Source organism: Pomacea canaliculata, linkage group LG7 (assembly GCF_003073045.1).
Source record: "Pomacea canaliculata isolate SZHN2017 linkage group LG7, ASM307304v1, whole genome shotgun sequence".
Taxonomy (NCBI): Eukaryota; Metazoa; Mollusca; class Gastropoda; order Architaenioglossa; family Ampullariidae; genus Pomacea; species Pomacea canaliculata.
This window is the reverse complement of record NC_037596.1, coordinates 6,697,766-6,714,588: the sequence shown is the minus strand read 5'-3', so window position 1 is coordinate 6,714,588 and position 16,823 is coordinate 6,697,766. Positions and strand designations below refer to the sequence as shown.

At 38.0% G+C, this 16,823-nt stretch overlaps 1 protein-coding gene across 1 annotated transcript; it reads right to left on the bottom strand.

Annotated features, from left to right (window-relative positions):
- Positions 1-10,040: 10,040 nt before the first annotated feature.
- On the bottom strand, positions 10,041-16,823 carry LOC112569634. Its single transcript, XM_025247474.1, has 7 exons — positions 16,653-16,823; positions 15,623-15,967; positions 13,644-13,771; positions 13,006-13,198; positions 12,061-12,363; positions 11,589-11,870; positions 10,041-10,999 (listed from the first exon to the last, which is right to left on the bottom strand). The coding sequence occupies exons 1-7, from the start codon at positions 16,702-16,704 to the stop codon at positions 10,662-10,664; spliced, it is 1,641 nt and encodes a 546-aa protein (XP_025103259.1). The 5' UTR covers positions 16,705-16,823; the 3' UTR covers positions 10,041-10,661.

Genomic DNA, 16,823 nt, shown 5'->3' with positions numbered 1-16,823 from the left:
TGGTCCAGACTGAGTTACGCATGGACGGAAAAGATAAAAAGACTTAGCGACAAGGAAGTTAGTGATAGCCAATTAACAATTCAGACAGGCAAAGTGCCCATATAAAGTCAAGGCTTTATTACTGGTGTAGCTGTATTCATGTCGCACGTTTACCCAGATGTTAACCTTCACAGGCTGGGTAAGTTTGCTACGAGGAGGTAGTGCTAACATGTTGTATTCATGTCGTATTCTGAAGAGGCCTAGTCAAACCTATAATTTATCAAAAATGTGAAAAAAAGGGTCTTGCTAATAACTGTTTTCTGTCACCGATTGGTTTGAGTATTTACTAATTGAATAACGCACATGTCAATTCAATCACCCATTACAGAATTAGTTACTAGTTGAATTACTTCTCAGTGGACACGCCCATCCACAAATGATAAAATAGTTACCCCAGAGGTGATCACAGTAAAATGTTATTTTAAAGTCAGTTTTACATTGTGAGAGAGAGAGATAGGGGGACTATGACAGAGAGAGCCTAATACAGTTCAATGTAGTTTGAGTTCGTGTTTACACCTAACGACACTAGTTTCACAATCTCTACAGACTACTTTGTGATCTTGAGTCGCACTTTCAAAGTCAACACGGAAAATGATTCAATACTCTCTAAGAAAAGACGAGCCAAATTCAATTTTAAGGGAAGTTAAAGCCATCGAAAGGGAAAAGGGAAGTCCAGAGAACAGTAAGCAAACGCACGATCACACACACACACAGAGTCCGCAGCCTGAAAACAATAATAATGAGTACACTTTGGACAGCTGCCCTCAGTTGGTCTTTGTGGTTCTGATGTCCTTTGCCTCACTCTCATTTTTTTTCCAAGTCTGCTTCGGTCTCCCAACTCTCCTCTTCCCCTCAGGGTTCCAGTCAAGTGCCTGCCTGGCAATGGTGTCAGCTGCTTTGCGCAGGGTGTGTCCTATCCAGCCCCACTGTTATGATATCACATGTTGGTGGCCGTCAAACATGTTTTGAATGTCGCAAAGGACACGACTATGCGTTGTTAGACATCTTTGTTTTCTGTGCTATGTCTTAATTAAAGAAAAACTGTACATTTTTTCTTTATTTTTATTTTGTTTTATTTTATTGGTGTGTTTCAGGCATTTTTAAGTTTAATTAATTTTTTTAATTGTCATCTTTGTTAAAGATCCCCCCCACACACACACACACACAGAGCGGGGGAGGGAGGGAGGGAGGGAGGGAGGGAGGGAGGAAAAGCATGTGAGAGTGGTTCCGTCTGTTAAAAAGATAAAAGCTTCTCTAGACAATTTCTGTCCACTTACTCCCACCCTTTTAGCAATTAATCCACAGTGACTTCCCTTCATTAAAGAGGTTGATAAAATATAAATCTGATGACATTGTAGCGACTGCAGCCACTGGACTGCCAGACTCTGTCCACTGCATGTCACCTGTATTATGTCATGTGTCCCAGGTTACACACATGCACAGTGCAAATATCAACACCTGCCGCAACTCACAGCAATGTCACTGATAAATTCTAATGACACGATAACTCATAATTATTGTAGAGCGCCACACATCGACATTACTAAATACAGTTGCGTCCCCTGTTTTATCTGTGTTATTTCTATAATACACGCTGACAATGAAAACTGTTGTAGCAGAGAGAACGATGACCACTATTAATTTTCATTGCATTTAATAACTCTTCTTGAGTACTTTGACATGACATATTCAGCTCACATTTATAAAACAACATTACAAAACTTGCAAACATGGAATTTACTGTCAAAGTTCAGATGAATGGCACAGCTTGTGAATGCAATGGTCGTTATCATTGTCACCTTTAGGACCGTCTCTCCTTGCCTCATCCCTCTCGTCTGCTGTTTCAGCAAAGTGAGTAGGTTGTGTGTTTGCTTTCTTTGTTGTCTTGACGACGACAGTGGAGACAGGCGTGTGACAGCTCACCGGATGTGACGCTCAGCCTCGAAGGTTTCGTCGTTAGTGCAACTGAAATGAAGCTTCTTTCCCGGATTAGTCTTAAAGAATAACACGAGCAATCAACGAAAATCACTGGAAATGGAGCATAAAGTATAAGAAAAAATCACACTCTGGTTTGCTTGCATTTGGGTTTAGTGATTGAAAATGAAAACAATGTACACATATATACACTCACATAGACTCAAATTCTGCTTTGAAAAACTGAATAATAAAAAATGTATTTGTTTGGTGTATTGAATCAGATGCACTGATGAACCTAAAAGTAACTAAAATTGCATGTGTGAACCCAACACAAAAAAAAGGAAAATAAATGTACATAATTTTGTTACAATAATTTTTAAATAGACACTTGTTTATGTTCATTTGAACGTAGTTTTCATTTTGAATGTCTTTAGGGATTCCAATTTCGCTAACTTATGCTACATGTGTAGGGCAGATTTTACTGCATCTCCCTAGAGCAATTTCTTTTACACAGTTTAATTAGGAATCGCTCATCTTTGATAAATTTTCAGATGCTGGTCGATGAATATTAAAATTTTAAATTGTGTGTACTTGTAGTTTGACAACTTTTGAAGAAGCGTGAAGATCTTTCCTGAAAAAACAATGAAAATCACATTGAGTGTAACTCTGATTTCGCTCTATTTTATATATAAATATGGCGGTGTCCAAAACACGTGCGAATTTATAAGGGTTCCACGAGTGACCGTGCTTGATAACATATCTACAAGTGTATATACTTTACATTTTTTGAGACTGTGATAGCCATTAAGTATAAAATATATTTATATGTTATTAAGCAATCTACAAAATAATTACAAATACGCGCTTTGTAAAACGTGTCTTGATAGTCATAAATCATTCATGTCAGTGAAGGATTGCACGAGTGAGCGTTCTTGATAGTATATCTCTATACTTTGTAAAACGTGTCTTGATAGTCATCAATCATTCATGTCACGAACTTGGCTTAAACTTAGTGCCCCTTTTTGTATCACGAATGTTGGCCGGTAACTGGTCCGCCAGTCTTTTGCCAATTTCTCAATCGCAGCTAAATGAACGATAGCGCTGCGTGCGCACCGTAAACGTTGGTGCTTGCGGGGCGGATGATTGGCTATGGGCAAACCAATGTTACAAGATTTTCCCAAGCTTGGCCGAATCTTGCGTGTTTGCTTGGTATCACCCACATGCGCACTCGCTATCCCGAAAAGTCGAAGGTCGGAGCTAGAACACGGCTTTCGAAGTCTCTCTCGCTTAGATTTGCTAGACCCTTAAAGAACTATTAAAAATTGGTAGAATTCTGTCTTTAAATGTGGCCAACAAACTCACAATGTTTCTCATTCTCTGCCAAACTGATTTACACAAAGTAGTTTCTGTTGGATTACCTAAACTTCAGAGAATTTATGAACCATGGTTACATTATTCTGTACCGTCCTCATGAATTTTAAGAGTAATAGGTTTAAAAGATGAATCATCATCATCATGAGAAACTACCTTTAAGATTTTTGCAGCTGCCAGTGGCTGTACTGGCAAGATGATTTGAAGGTGCAATGCAAAGTTGACATTCCAGTTGTGCATTGTTGTGTATGGTGCGGTTGAAGTGGAAAGAAAATTTATAAACTAAGATCTCTCCATCTTTATGATCACACCAACATTGCTCTTTATTCTGTTTTCCAGAGCAGCTATCTAGATTCATGTAAGCAGAGTAACATAAAACGCGTCTACTGTCGTCCACTGTAAGATCAAATGTTACTGAGCTCTGCAAGAAAACGCAACCAGCATTGTCGATGGCTGTTTGGTTGATTTCGCAGGTAATGATGTTTATACCGTCAGTGAAGACCTCTGGACATTTCAGCGCCTCACCTATCTCCCAAGCTGCAAGCAATAAAACATGAAAAGTTTGTAGTTAAGGTCACGCTATGGGGTTACATAATACACATTTAGATATACTCTATGTACGGTAAAGAATAAAAATTTGAAGTATGAAACTATACAGCACAGCATCCTCACATTGTCGCAGAAGATAAGCACCACTTAAAATCACCAAACATTTAAGCCAAATTTGACAACTTCCTGCATAAGAGTTTACAACATCATGATAAATGTGACAAAAATTTGTTATCATTGGTTCACATGCACTGTTGCTGCTTTCCAATGAAAGATTTATATAGAAGTCTATAATCCGTAATAACCAATGCGGTGGTGGTGCAACTAAGTTACTTGGGACAAGAGACCCCAAATTAAGCAGTTATTGAAAAGTGGTTTTGTGTTTGATTTCACTGAGGAGAAGGGAGTGGAGCTGAGCAGACTGAACAGAGAGAAGTTGGACACAGTTGTGTGCCGGTAATGAACCATGTATTAGAGATATTTATGCTTTTTTTGCATTGGTTAATCTTGGGCCTTTCAGACAAAACTCATATCCTGGGCACATCTACTCAGTGCTGTGATCATGTCGATTTTGGGTTGTGAAGGAATCGACTAATTGATGGTCATGATCGAACGAAAGGCACTGAAATACAATATCTTTGGTCAAGTTACACTTGTGCGTCGTCAAAGACTTGGTCAAGTGGGTAGATGGTCAAATCAACCGGCAAAAAGCATATATGTTTTAAAACAAGAATAACACGTTCGAGCTTTTTCGATTGAATTGTTTGAAGTAATGTAGCACTGACGAATCTCATCATATATTTACATTTTCTCTCTATTTTCATCTCCGAGGTATTGCTCCCCGTAACCCTCAAAAAATAAACCAATAGTGATGAGGGAAAATGCTACTGGAACTACCATTGCAACGGACAACTCATTAAGGCTTTCCTTGACAAAAATTAGGATGGCAGTATGTGGATTTAGTATCTATTATTTCCCTTGACAAACTGCTGGTGGAGGCCCTTTCACATCCAATCGCCCTTTTCTAAGGATGGGGACATTAGTTAACGTAGAAAAGGCAAAAGATTGGAGTGCACCTCAACACACCGACACTGCTAGCGGGTTGTCACAAGAGTGCAAAGGCCAAGATAGCAGTTGACAGGAAAGTTTGCCAGGTATTGTCTCTATAATAAAGCCAGGATGAACCTGAGAAACAATGCACCGCAAACTTGGCATCACAGCAGCCATGCACATCCTCGGTAGCCATACATGGCACAGCATCCTTGTTAGCTGCTTCCCCACAAGGCAGGGTTGGTATCATCCAGGAGCGAGAGCCATCAGTGTCCAAGACGGAGAAACGGGTGGAAGAGACTTAACGGTGCTGCGCTGTTTACAACCTGAGAATACCTGGCTGTCACTGGAGAGAGACAGCAGCATCCTTAGACAACAGGACGAGTCGTTAGACTCGAAGCTGCCATACCCTTCTCTTACCTGGAAAGATTGGTTTTCGCAAAAGTGTACATCTCTCTCTTTGTTTCTCTCTCTCTCACCCACACACATTCGCTAGCACACCCCTTGTATGCGAGTACATAGGAAAGAATCGTTAACAATGAAGCAGACAAAACCTAAAAGACACTTACTTAATGGAATTGAAGCTAAGATCAGCAACACACTCCAAGTCTCCATTTCTTTTGGTTTAGTTCCGCATAAGCGTCGACTTCATGTAGCTGTGGTGTTATAATCAGCTTAACACACACCGAGATGTCTGTGGCATCACAGGACCATAGACTACCGTGTTTCTCCAAAAATAAGGCTCAATCCCAAATAAGGAGTAACGGAACGCTCGTGATACAAGCCTAACCCTACATAAAAGCCCTTGTGAAGATCGTTACCCAGATGAACTGATTTTGTTCTCGTTGAAACACACGGCGGAAATATTGACCTGTAAAGAAAAATAATAATATGTAAATAAGTAACGGTATGAGTGGTGACAATATTTCAGAAGAAGATTATATGAATGTTTTAGAATAAATGTAAATTTGTGTACTTGAAAAAGTTAGACATCCCCTAAAGAAAGCCCTAATACCTCTTTTCGACAAAAATGTAAGCCCCAGTCTTTCTTCGGTAAAACACGGTAGAAGAAATAATCTCCACGAACTATGAAAAAAAACGCTTTTAACGTTGACAGTACAGAGGACATGAACTTCAAACTCTGTGGCCCTGTAGTCCAGGCTGTATCAGATTTACACGTGGGACGGAAAGGATAAAAGACTAAGAGGTTAAGGAAGATAGTGAGAGGAAATTCAGACTTAAGCAATTTAATACAGGCAAGGAGAAGCCTATGAAGTAAACGCCTTATTACTGGTGTACCTGTACTCATGTCGTACGGTCACCCAGATGTTAACCTTCACAGGGTAAGTTTGCTACGAGGAGGTAGTGCTAACATGTTGTATTCATGTTGTATTCTGAAGAGTCCTAGCCAAACCTATAATTTATCAAACCGTATGAAGAAAGGTCCTGCTAATAACTGTTTTCTGTCAACGATTGATTCGAGCATTTACCGATTGAACAACGCACATGTCCATTCAATCACCCATTACAGAATTAGTTACTAGTTAAATTACTTCTCAGTGGACACATCCATCGACAAATGATAAAATAGTTACCCCAGAGGTAATCACAGTAAAATGTTCTTTTAAAGTCGGTTTTACATTGTGTGTGTGATAGAGATAGAGAGACTGGGACAGAGAGAGCCTAATACATTTCAAGGTATTTTGAGTTCGTGTTCACACCTAACGACACTAGTTTCACAATCTCTACAGACTACTTTGTGATCTTGAGTAACACTCAAACTCAACACAAAAAAACGCTTTAATACTATTTTAGAAAAGACGAACCAAGTTCAATTTTAATGAAAGTTAAACCCATAAAAAGGAAAAAGTTAAGTCCAGAGATCAGTAAACAAACGCACGATCACACACACACACACACGATTTACATTTTTTGATGAGGAGAAGGGGGTGAATAGGGTTATGGCTTTAACTTCATCATAGGTTAGTTCTCCTGGCCATACAACCAAAACAATTTGATAAATTACCTAGGTGTGACAGTAATAAATAATAATAAAACCAGCAATTATACAAAAAAACCATGTACACGCCTGACAGGATGATTGATGACAGACTAACGTTTTTCATGTTGTTTTGTTACAAGATAAAAGGAACCTTCGAGGTCTCTCCACTTAAGAGAAGGATATGCATGAAGAAAGGACAATTCTTGGCCTCACCGGCTCCTTGGATGATCAACAGCTTATGGTATTTGTTTAGGAAGGATTGAATACAGTCTCTCGCTCCAGAGAAGATCGTAGGTGGATATACTCTAGTACTGACTATTAGTCTGCAATGATAGATTGCTTTAATAGTAAATTCACTAACGTGTCTATTTATCTATCTATTCCTTCCAGTCTCGGTCACTCACACAATGTAGCTCAGAATAGTTTTCTCTTTTTCTCTTGAGTAACGCCCAGTCAAGGAACCTAAGTAGACTCACTTAAATATTTTGTTTATTTTTAAACATACCTCACTCTAATACACATAATCACCCCCCACTCTCTCTCTCTCTACCACACCTTCGTGTAAATCTTTTTATGTCAGTGAAACCTTTTCAAGGTGGGTATAAAAGACCGTCATAGGTTTATTGCGACTAAAAGGTCTGCATTTTAGCTAAATGCTCCTTTTTCCGGAGACATTTTTGTGGCCTCAGGACAACTAGAGCCTCTGTAAACTGGTCTGTGTTCACTTAACTGTCTTCGTGTGGCACGAGATGGTAGGACTGTGATGAACCTCGTGGTTTCTGTGAAACCTGCATTGAACAAAGATTCTATTTTGGTTAGACATACCTTCGATTCGTAAGACGGATTAAACAAATAATAAGTAAATATTATATGATGAATGGAAAATAGTCAAAGTGAAAAAAATTCCGTCCTCTCATTCTCATTATCTCGTCCTTTCTGCGTCTCTCATTCTGTCGTCCGACACTCTACAGCTTCTGATGCTGACAGATTCAGACAGTTTTTGTCAACTTGTAGGTCAAAAATTAAACAGGGAGAAGACAGATATTTTGAAGAAAATGCGTTTTGAGTTCTTCATGTGTAGAAGCCTTAAGCAACAACTTTCTTTCTCATTCTTTCTAACTCTCTTTTTCAATGTCACACACACGGCTATGCGCGAATCGCACTTTTGTCGAGTTTCTCCCTTTTTATGTTCTTTGATGATTTATTAATTATATCCTAGAGTTTGTTTAATCTTGTTTTAGGTGTTGATTGGAGAAATAGTATGGCATGTGTAGCTTTGCTTATCAGAACTTTTCGAAGTGCAATATTCTGAACAATTTTTGGACATGCTTAGCTAATGTGACATAAACAAGGCTTTTAAAAGTTTGTAACGCATTTCTCTCTCTCCCTGTTTACCATAATCACCTTAAGAGTGGTTTCTTTATTTTGTGGGACATGTATATTCTTTGAGCAGTGGGTCTGATTTAAAGCAATGGTACAGGAGCCTACGAGGTCTTGCTTCCAAGTCTGTTAATGAATCGACTGAAATATTTTTCGCACTAAAGCATACGCCTGTTTTTCGACACCCTAATTTGACCTTTTTTTCTGGAAGCCTAAAATTTTTAGGCACAATTAAAATTATTCACAAGTTTTAGCCAAATTTCCAAAGTTAAACCAGTTATGTATGAGATAAAATCATCGTCTGAAATCTTATAAATAAATTTTCTTTTACAGAAGTAAATTACGGACTAATATGTGAGGAGTAGATAGTGCTGACAAAGCCGTATCCACTGTCACATTTTCTGTTCTGTTTGTTTTATTTATTTAAATATTGTTTGTTTTACTTTGACACTTAAACATTTGAGAGCACTTTTCTTCACAAACAACTCAGTCTCTTTTGTCGGCCTGTAAACATTTAGTAATTTAAATTAATAAAAATGAAAAATAATTTTTAGTCAAGATGCACCAGTTAATCCTTACTACTATTTAAGATCTATTACACACACAACTGACCTTTCCACCTGGGGTCAAACGTTATCCACAATATGGCACTGTGTCTGGGGACGAGCGACCTCTACTTCCCTGGGGCAAACATTCCAGGATATCAATACATTCTAAACAACTCACAAAACAAAAACTCTTTAAATACTTCATGGCATCTCCAGGCTCGTGATTCCATGGCATTAGCAAGGCTCAAACACTCACATCTCCAGGCTCCGTATACTGCGCCTATCGGTAAGAGTCCTATGAAATTTCTTTTGCACCTACAGTGTTATCATGCACATAAATTGATAAAATAGCAAAAGATAGAGAGGAAAATAAAATAACAGGACTATAAAACAGAAAAAAATCAACTACAGGTGTTGCTAAAAACATCTAATTTAATTTCTTTTATGTGGATACATTTTCTTTGTGTGCTTTTTCTTTTTTTTTTCGTTTACTGACCATTGAGAAAAATTAAGAGAGCGAATGCTAGCACAAGGGACGTAACTCGTCCTTCCTTATGGCAAAATAATTATTGTCAAGGGCTTTCACAGTCTTTTCGTACTAATTCGTTAAATTATTAAAATCGAGTTAAATGGTTTTAAAAAACTAAAGCTAGCTATAATATTATACACAATATGTCTCAGGTGACAGGAGAACACTATATTATCGTACGTCTAACGGATTACATATTCGTTAATATCTTGGTATATCACAAATAAGTTTTAAATTTAATATTATTTATTCCATGTGTCTCAAGAACAAAACCACTTCTTTTTCGCATACTTATGGTAGTTAACAGGAAAAAATCTTACCTTTATTAGCATCTTTGATATGCGGATGTCCCTCGACAAAGTTTTCTTCAACATCGCATTATCAAACGTGTTTTAACACCGACCGGCTATAGACTATAGCCACCTGTAATCACTCCCGTATACGCATTTGCTTAGTGTTGGTGCTGCTCCTAATAAAATCCCTGTTTGTCGAGAATAAAAACTGGAGTGCTAGTGCAGGTAGGAGCGTCTGTAACAACCAGTCGACCAGCACAGCAGTGTCAAGAAACCTTTCAATTAGCCGGCTTATTTTGTTTGTTTTTTCCAGGGGTGGTGGTTTTTGTTTTATTTTGTTGGTGGTTTGTTTTTTTGTTTTTTTGTGTTTTTTTTTTTTTTTTGGTCAGTCTAGTGATCAGCCTGTTGAAATGGCCTCTTGTTCCTACATTGTGTGATTGAGAAGTTAACACTTACCGCTTGGATTTGTGGAATTAAACGATCTTGTGTACAAGGTGACCGAAATAAAACTTACTTATCTGTTTAGACTGTGATTGTAAGCGAAGCTCGAACTGATTGGAACTGTATAGTGGGATGAGTTGATGAAAAGGAAGTATGGTGTCTATTAAGGAGGATGCCATGAAGGCTCTTATAGGATATTATAAAAGATGTGATACTGGGTGTAATTAATAAGTCATACGTGCTAAAGGGAGTGTTAAGGCATGTTAGAAATCACAGTATGCATTTTAAAAGTTTTGTTTCAGTCATACTGAATCGAGTGTTTCAAAAATACTTAAAACAATTTTAATTTTATAAATCTTTTTAAAACGAATTTTTTCAGAACCGTTTCAAAAGGATCTCGAGCAGAAAAAATTGTCATTTAATCTACTGGGCAGCACATGAGTGGTTACTAGAATAAATTGTAGATCATACGACAGATCATGAACGGAGACTTCACCACTTAATAAAAGAAAATTATATTAAGCCTTTGCCTCATTAACTAGTCACTCACCGTAGCTGATCTCAAATGTGAAATTCTCATCGCCGTGTTCATTGATGATTTGCACCTTGTAAAAGCCTGAAGGATAGATAATACTGAATATTGTCAGAGTGCACTTGGATAGGTAACTTCGCTCGGCGGAAGCACTGCAGGTGACAGTCATCTCTGAATCTTTGACATTTTCTTGTAAAGGCTCACTGGTGTTGGTGATCACTGGTTCAACATACCAGATTCTATATTTGTGTGGTACTGGGTATGCCATAACATCAAAGTTTTTTTCTTCTGTTTTGTTCCGAAACTGGAACTTTTGAATGCCTGTGGTTGAAACGCTTTGAGGTTTACCTGCCACATTAAAGTGATCGTATTATGTAACCATCATTTCAATAGGTATGTATTGAAGAGGTATTATTCCATATTTGGACAGCATTTTGACATACATTCGCCTCGCCAAGACCGTCTAAAAGAGTACTCTGGAAGAAGGATGATATATTAAAAAACTAGACCTAAATGGACGCTGTTGGGAGTTGCTTCCTTTTTTATTAGCCAATCCTTTTCTGCGTGCATCAGAAGGATTACAAATAAATTACATATGTCCCTTCCTGTCTCATAATAAATTGTTTAACATTAACCCGTCTTGTAGCTCTCAGAAAATAAAACCAATGATTTTACTTTTTCTATTCCAGTCAAGAGACCATTAAATAGAGAGAAGAAGAATCCAGCTAGTTTCATATGAAGATTTATCGAGTTGTGATTAATCTAGTTCTTGATTCAACTTTGGGCTATATGACATGCACATGAATTTATTCTAGTTATAGACAAGACATATGCTGAGATTTAAAGCAGAAACAATAAAGGCAATAATGGCAAGAAGATCGAACTTGAACTTTGCAAACTAACTATTTGAAGATAGTTTCTTAACATGTGCACTCACATCCAACACCAAGCTTGATGTTGTAAGAGCTGGTCACGTGACGTGAGAACTCGTTCTTCGCAGCGCACGAGTACGTGGCGGTGTCCTGGCATCGAGCGATGACTGTGTAGACAACAAGAGAGGAGCCTCTAACGATGACACTGTTGTTGTCGTTATTGTAGATGCTAACGTTTGGAGCGGGTCGGCCGTCTGATTCGCACCTAAACTGAACTTTGTCTCCTTCCATGACAGTCACATGCCTCCCACGACCGTTCAGAGAAAGTCGTGGTGTTTTGCTTCCGTCTGGAAGTATAGGAAGTAAGAGCGAGATGAAGTCGTTTATGTTGGATAATAGCGAAGATTGTAAACCGTAGTACATTAAATTTATACTTAGACAAAATATGCATGCATGGATCCATGGATACATGTTTATAGCTGGATTATAACCACCAATTGAACCTATTACACAATTAATGTAATGAAAAACTCTTACATCCTACACGTGCAGTGTAGTTCTCTCCTTGGCTGCCACTGGTTCCCCATATGACATCACATCTAAGCCAAGTTCTGTCATGATCTGACAGGGTCATGTGATGAGTATACTGTAGTTCTTTTGACACGAATGTATGTTCCTCTTGAACTACTGCAATCTTTTCGTTGGTCAAGTTAGCTATGATCCATCTCAGATACCCTGCAGGTTGTCCAAGACTAGTGGTCCTACAGGTACAGATGACATTGGTGTTTTCTAACACGTAGGGGTAGGGACTACAGGAAACGGTTGGTGATTTGGGCTGTTCTAAACACACATCAGCAAGTCTAGTGATTACAAATATTATCAAATCAAAATGGATTCTTTGATTGCAGTGTTTTGAGTGCAGCATTCTTTTGGAAATAAATTGAAGCAAAAATTACACTAATATGTAAACATCTGAGCTTTAAAATCTTCCTGAAACTTACATTTATTGCTTGCACATACTAATTATTTAACAGGATGTTTTTAAAGCTAAAAAATATCTCGTTAACAGCAGTGTACCAGACATTAAAAATAATTAAAAAATAGTTTTTTTCTTTTGTTCACGCATACTATATAATGCTACACCTTCTCAATATTCATTAGCAACATAAAATAATATGAGAGAAAAATCCCTTTTGATATTTATATTTCTCCCTTTCAAACAACAGGTTGTGCAGCCTGTGCTTCTCCAAAGGTAAGGGCAACATTAATACAGAGTTTCCATTGTTTCCCTTTATCTAATCAACTGCTATCATCATTTGTACTTTTATTCACTATAGGTTTTTATTGTTATCTTTGATCTCATCAAGATCTTATTTTATCTTTCTTTCCTTTCTTTTTATTTTGTTGTCTTTTCCAGCTTTTTTCTACATTAATTTTTAAACAATTCTTTGAAGTCGAAACATATTACACTGAGGTTCTCACCAACTGTAAACCACTTATCACTGGCAGCAAAATGTTGTCCACTAGGTGAGATTAAGACAAGAAAGCCATAAAGTCCTTCTTCTGTCGGGAGAGTTGTGTTGAACTGACAGGAACCTGACACCTTCACTTCACTCTTGCTAATTCTTTCCCAGGTTGGTGAAGTCACCATAGACACATTTTCCAGTGTTTTATTCTTTGATAGAAATAAGAAATAATCAGGTATATTATGTAGTGATGTTTCCCAACTAGAATCAGAATTAATGAGCTTGACAAAACCTACTTAAACTTAAACTAACTTTTTTCCTGTACCACCCGCCACCTTGAGCAAACACTTATCAACAACACGGATACAGAACATAAATAAGAAAATTTTAGAGGTAATTTGTGTCTATGATGGACTAAGTACAGTAGGAAGCATATGATATTCGAATGACCATGTAGACGATGAAATCCCCTGTCATCTTTACTACTTTTCTTGACTGTAAAGTGAATGTATTATCATGAAGTAATACAAAAGATAAGCATTTCAGCTGACAATTGTTTCATAGATTAATCAATTAAGAGAAATATAAAGATAAAGAAATAAATTCAGTTGTAGGTAGTAACTAGCAAAAAGATTAATTTTCATGGAGTTTTACCTTATCTTTCCTGTAAAGTAGCTGACAACTGTAGCTTTTCCGAGAAGAGTAGACACTACTGATGACACATGACACATTGACGGACCACGACACATTTGCTGCTGTGCATGTCACATTCTTTGGTGGATCTGTGTATTCAAAGGATTGAGTTAAAAATTAAAAGGCAGGAGCAAGAGAAATTAAAAAGCGACATATCGAAAGAAACTAAACAATGAATAAAATAAAGAAATTGCAAAGAAACTAGTACGGATAAATAAAGACAAATCCAAGAAAACTAGGCTGAGCATATAGAAAACACACACACATAGACATACAGATACACACATTCTCTTACACACACACACACACACACTGTCTAAATTACTAAACGTAGACTTAAACCTACATGTTCGGTATTATGAATAATAATAAAAAAACTCGTCAAAAGGATCCATCTAAGATAAAAGAAAAAGCTGAAAAAGAGAAGCATGAAAGTTGGAAATCAGGAAACATCTCTGATAGCATGTAATCCACTTAAAACTTTAAGCTGGAAGACTTGACTACTTTCACTTCTTGACACATCAACAGGTAGTTGAAATTGAACGCTGTAAGTACTGCATGTGAAACTAGTGATCGAAGGGTCACAGATCTTTTCAGAATGATGAGTTAGTCGTGACCCTCTCCTGACCCTGCGTGGGCATATCGTGTTTGTATTTACTTTGTATATGAGTGCATGTTGTAGAGGTATGCGGGTCTGTTATATACTAGCGTGGGTACATATATGTTGATGGTTTAGTCTATGTATGATTTATATCAAATCCCTATGAGCAAATCTTTGTAAAGCGCTATAAAAATCAAATAATAATAATAATTATTATTATTATTATTATTATTATTATTATTATTATTATTATTATTATTATTATTATTATTATTATTATTATTATTATTATTATCCTGACTATTCTTCTCTTTCTTGGTTGTTTTTCTTACACTCTAACAGCACGTACGTTTGTCAACACATGTGCATGTAGAAGGGTTTTTAAAATAATTAGTTAGGTATCCTCCCTTGGAAATAAGCTCAGAAAAAAGCAAAGTGATGATTATTTCCACCAACGACAGCAGCAGCATCATCGTCATGAACGGCCAGAAACTGGAGGAGGTCAACAGCTTCAAGTACTTGGGTGCCACCCTGACTAGAGATGGTTGCTGTACAGCAGAGATCCGTATCAGGATTGGTATGGCAACATCCGCAATGTCCAGGCTGGATAGGATCTGGCGGAGCAACTCAATCAGCTTCAGTACCAAGCACAGGCTGTACAAGTCCCTCGTGGTGTCAATCCTTCTCTACGGCTGCGAGACTTGGACGCTGCTTGCCACAACGGAAAAGAAAGTCCAGGCCTTTGAGAACAAGTGCCTGAGAAAGCTGCTCCGCATCTCGTACCGCGAACACAAGACCAACGAATACGTACGGAGCACCGTAACCTCTCTCGTGGGCCCACATGAGCCCCTTCTGGCAACAGTGAAGCGGCGCAAGCTCGCCTGGTTCGGTCACGTCACCGCCACAACACCCTGTCCAAGACGATCCTACAAGGAACCCTCGAAGGGGCCGTCGTCGTGGTCGTCGAGGAAAAGCTGGGTCACCAACATCAAAGAATGGACCGAACGCGAGATGCCGGACCTGCTCTCATCTGCTCAAGACAGGACCGGATGGAAAATTATGTCTGTTGCTGCTGCCGGACGGTCCCCCCTACGCCCGGACCGGGCATGGGACTGACCTGACCCGACCTGACCTATCCTCCCTTAAGCCTCATTCTGTTTTGGTTTGGTGGGACCTACTTGATTTAAAAAAAAGCAGAGCGTTTGTTGGCTTGTTATCTAGCAATCTTTCACCTTCTCATTTTTTTCTTCAGAGAAACGCTCCACTATAGCTTAATTTTATATCTGGCGATACGAAATTTGTAAACACTAAGCTATCCAGGAAACAATAGACTTCTTACCTACATAGTTAAGTCCACAACGAGCGGACTTTCTCTCATCTCTTAGACTACACTCCAGACTACCGTTCAGAAGCTGGACATAGTTATACAGCATCGTGTTGTTCACAGGTTTGATGATCATAGACGATCTGCCAGCATCGATGGTCCTGACGATGAAGAGCTTGCCCAGTGTCTCCAGCTGAGTACAGTTCTCGTCACACACTGCCAAAACGAGTTTACCTGTCGTAGTGTCTTTTGACTGTAATGTCCAATATACTGGCTTCTCAGCTTTGCAAATGAAATGATTTTCTTGTTCATTTACAACTTCCTGGACGTTGTCACTGCCGCATGGTGAGAGGCTGATACCTGTAGCAAATTCATTGTGACAAAATAGTAATCACTTTTATTTAGCGGTTGAGAAAAAACCCCACAATGACTAGTAAAGTATAAATAAAGAGATGTACTCTGAGATGAAGGCTGGAAGATCGGGTCAAAGACATGCATCAAAATGGTTTCTCAATCTATTGAAATCTACTCAAAATAAAATAGGGAAACTACTATAGAGTTTTAAGACGAATGAGAACTCATTAAAGTTCCAGGTTAACCGTTGTGTTTTTATTTTAATCTGTTGATGTCCATTTGCACAGATCATGAACTTCTATGAAATCCGGTGTTTGTATCTCACAGTCGTATTTTTATAACATTAATTGTAAAGATATGTTAAACTTTCAAATTTCACTAGAAAGCCCATCAGTATGTTTTTCCCGATAAATAAAATTCTCTTCGTGTTAAGTAACTGCTTTATTTAGGATCGATAGCCTTTTGATGAGAAAATGTACGAAAAAATATAAGCAGTTTGTGTATACTTTCGGACGTAGGTATTCCTAAGCATTTTATATTTATTTAATGAAATCTCCTATTAAATTTATTACGATCAATTAGTGTTGTGAGATCTTGGTAGTTTTACAGTCAACAAAAGACTTAATTACGAGTCTGGATTAATCAGAATAAGTAACCTTATATTTAAAGCTTGGATAAAACGTTGCTTCACCTTTGACAAGTGACGGCCAAAGAAGAAGTAGAAACATCCATACTGTCTTCATTGTTCGCTCTTGAGAGGTTTAATTCTGAGCCTGATTACACCTTCACTTGAATGTGAGATGCGTAGAGCTCTCCATTTTCTCGTGTCCCCTAGTGTTAAGGAATAGGAGCTACAAAAATA

Coding starts and splice junctions, on each gene's coding strand:
- LOC112569634 (XM_025247474.1), bottom strand. CDS start 16,704: ATGAAGACAGTATGGATGTTTCTACTTCTTCTTTGGCCGTCACTTGTC. Junction 15,968..16,652: donor TTGGCCGTCACTTGTCAAAG/GTGAAGCAACGT, acceptor AATTTGCTACAG/GTATCAGCCTCTCACCATGC. Junction 11,000..11,588: donor CATCAAGCTTGGTGTTGGAT/GTGAGTGCACAT, acceptor TTAATGTGGCAG/GTAAACCTCAAAGCGTTTCA.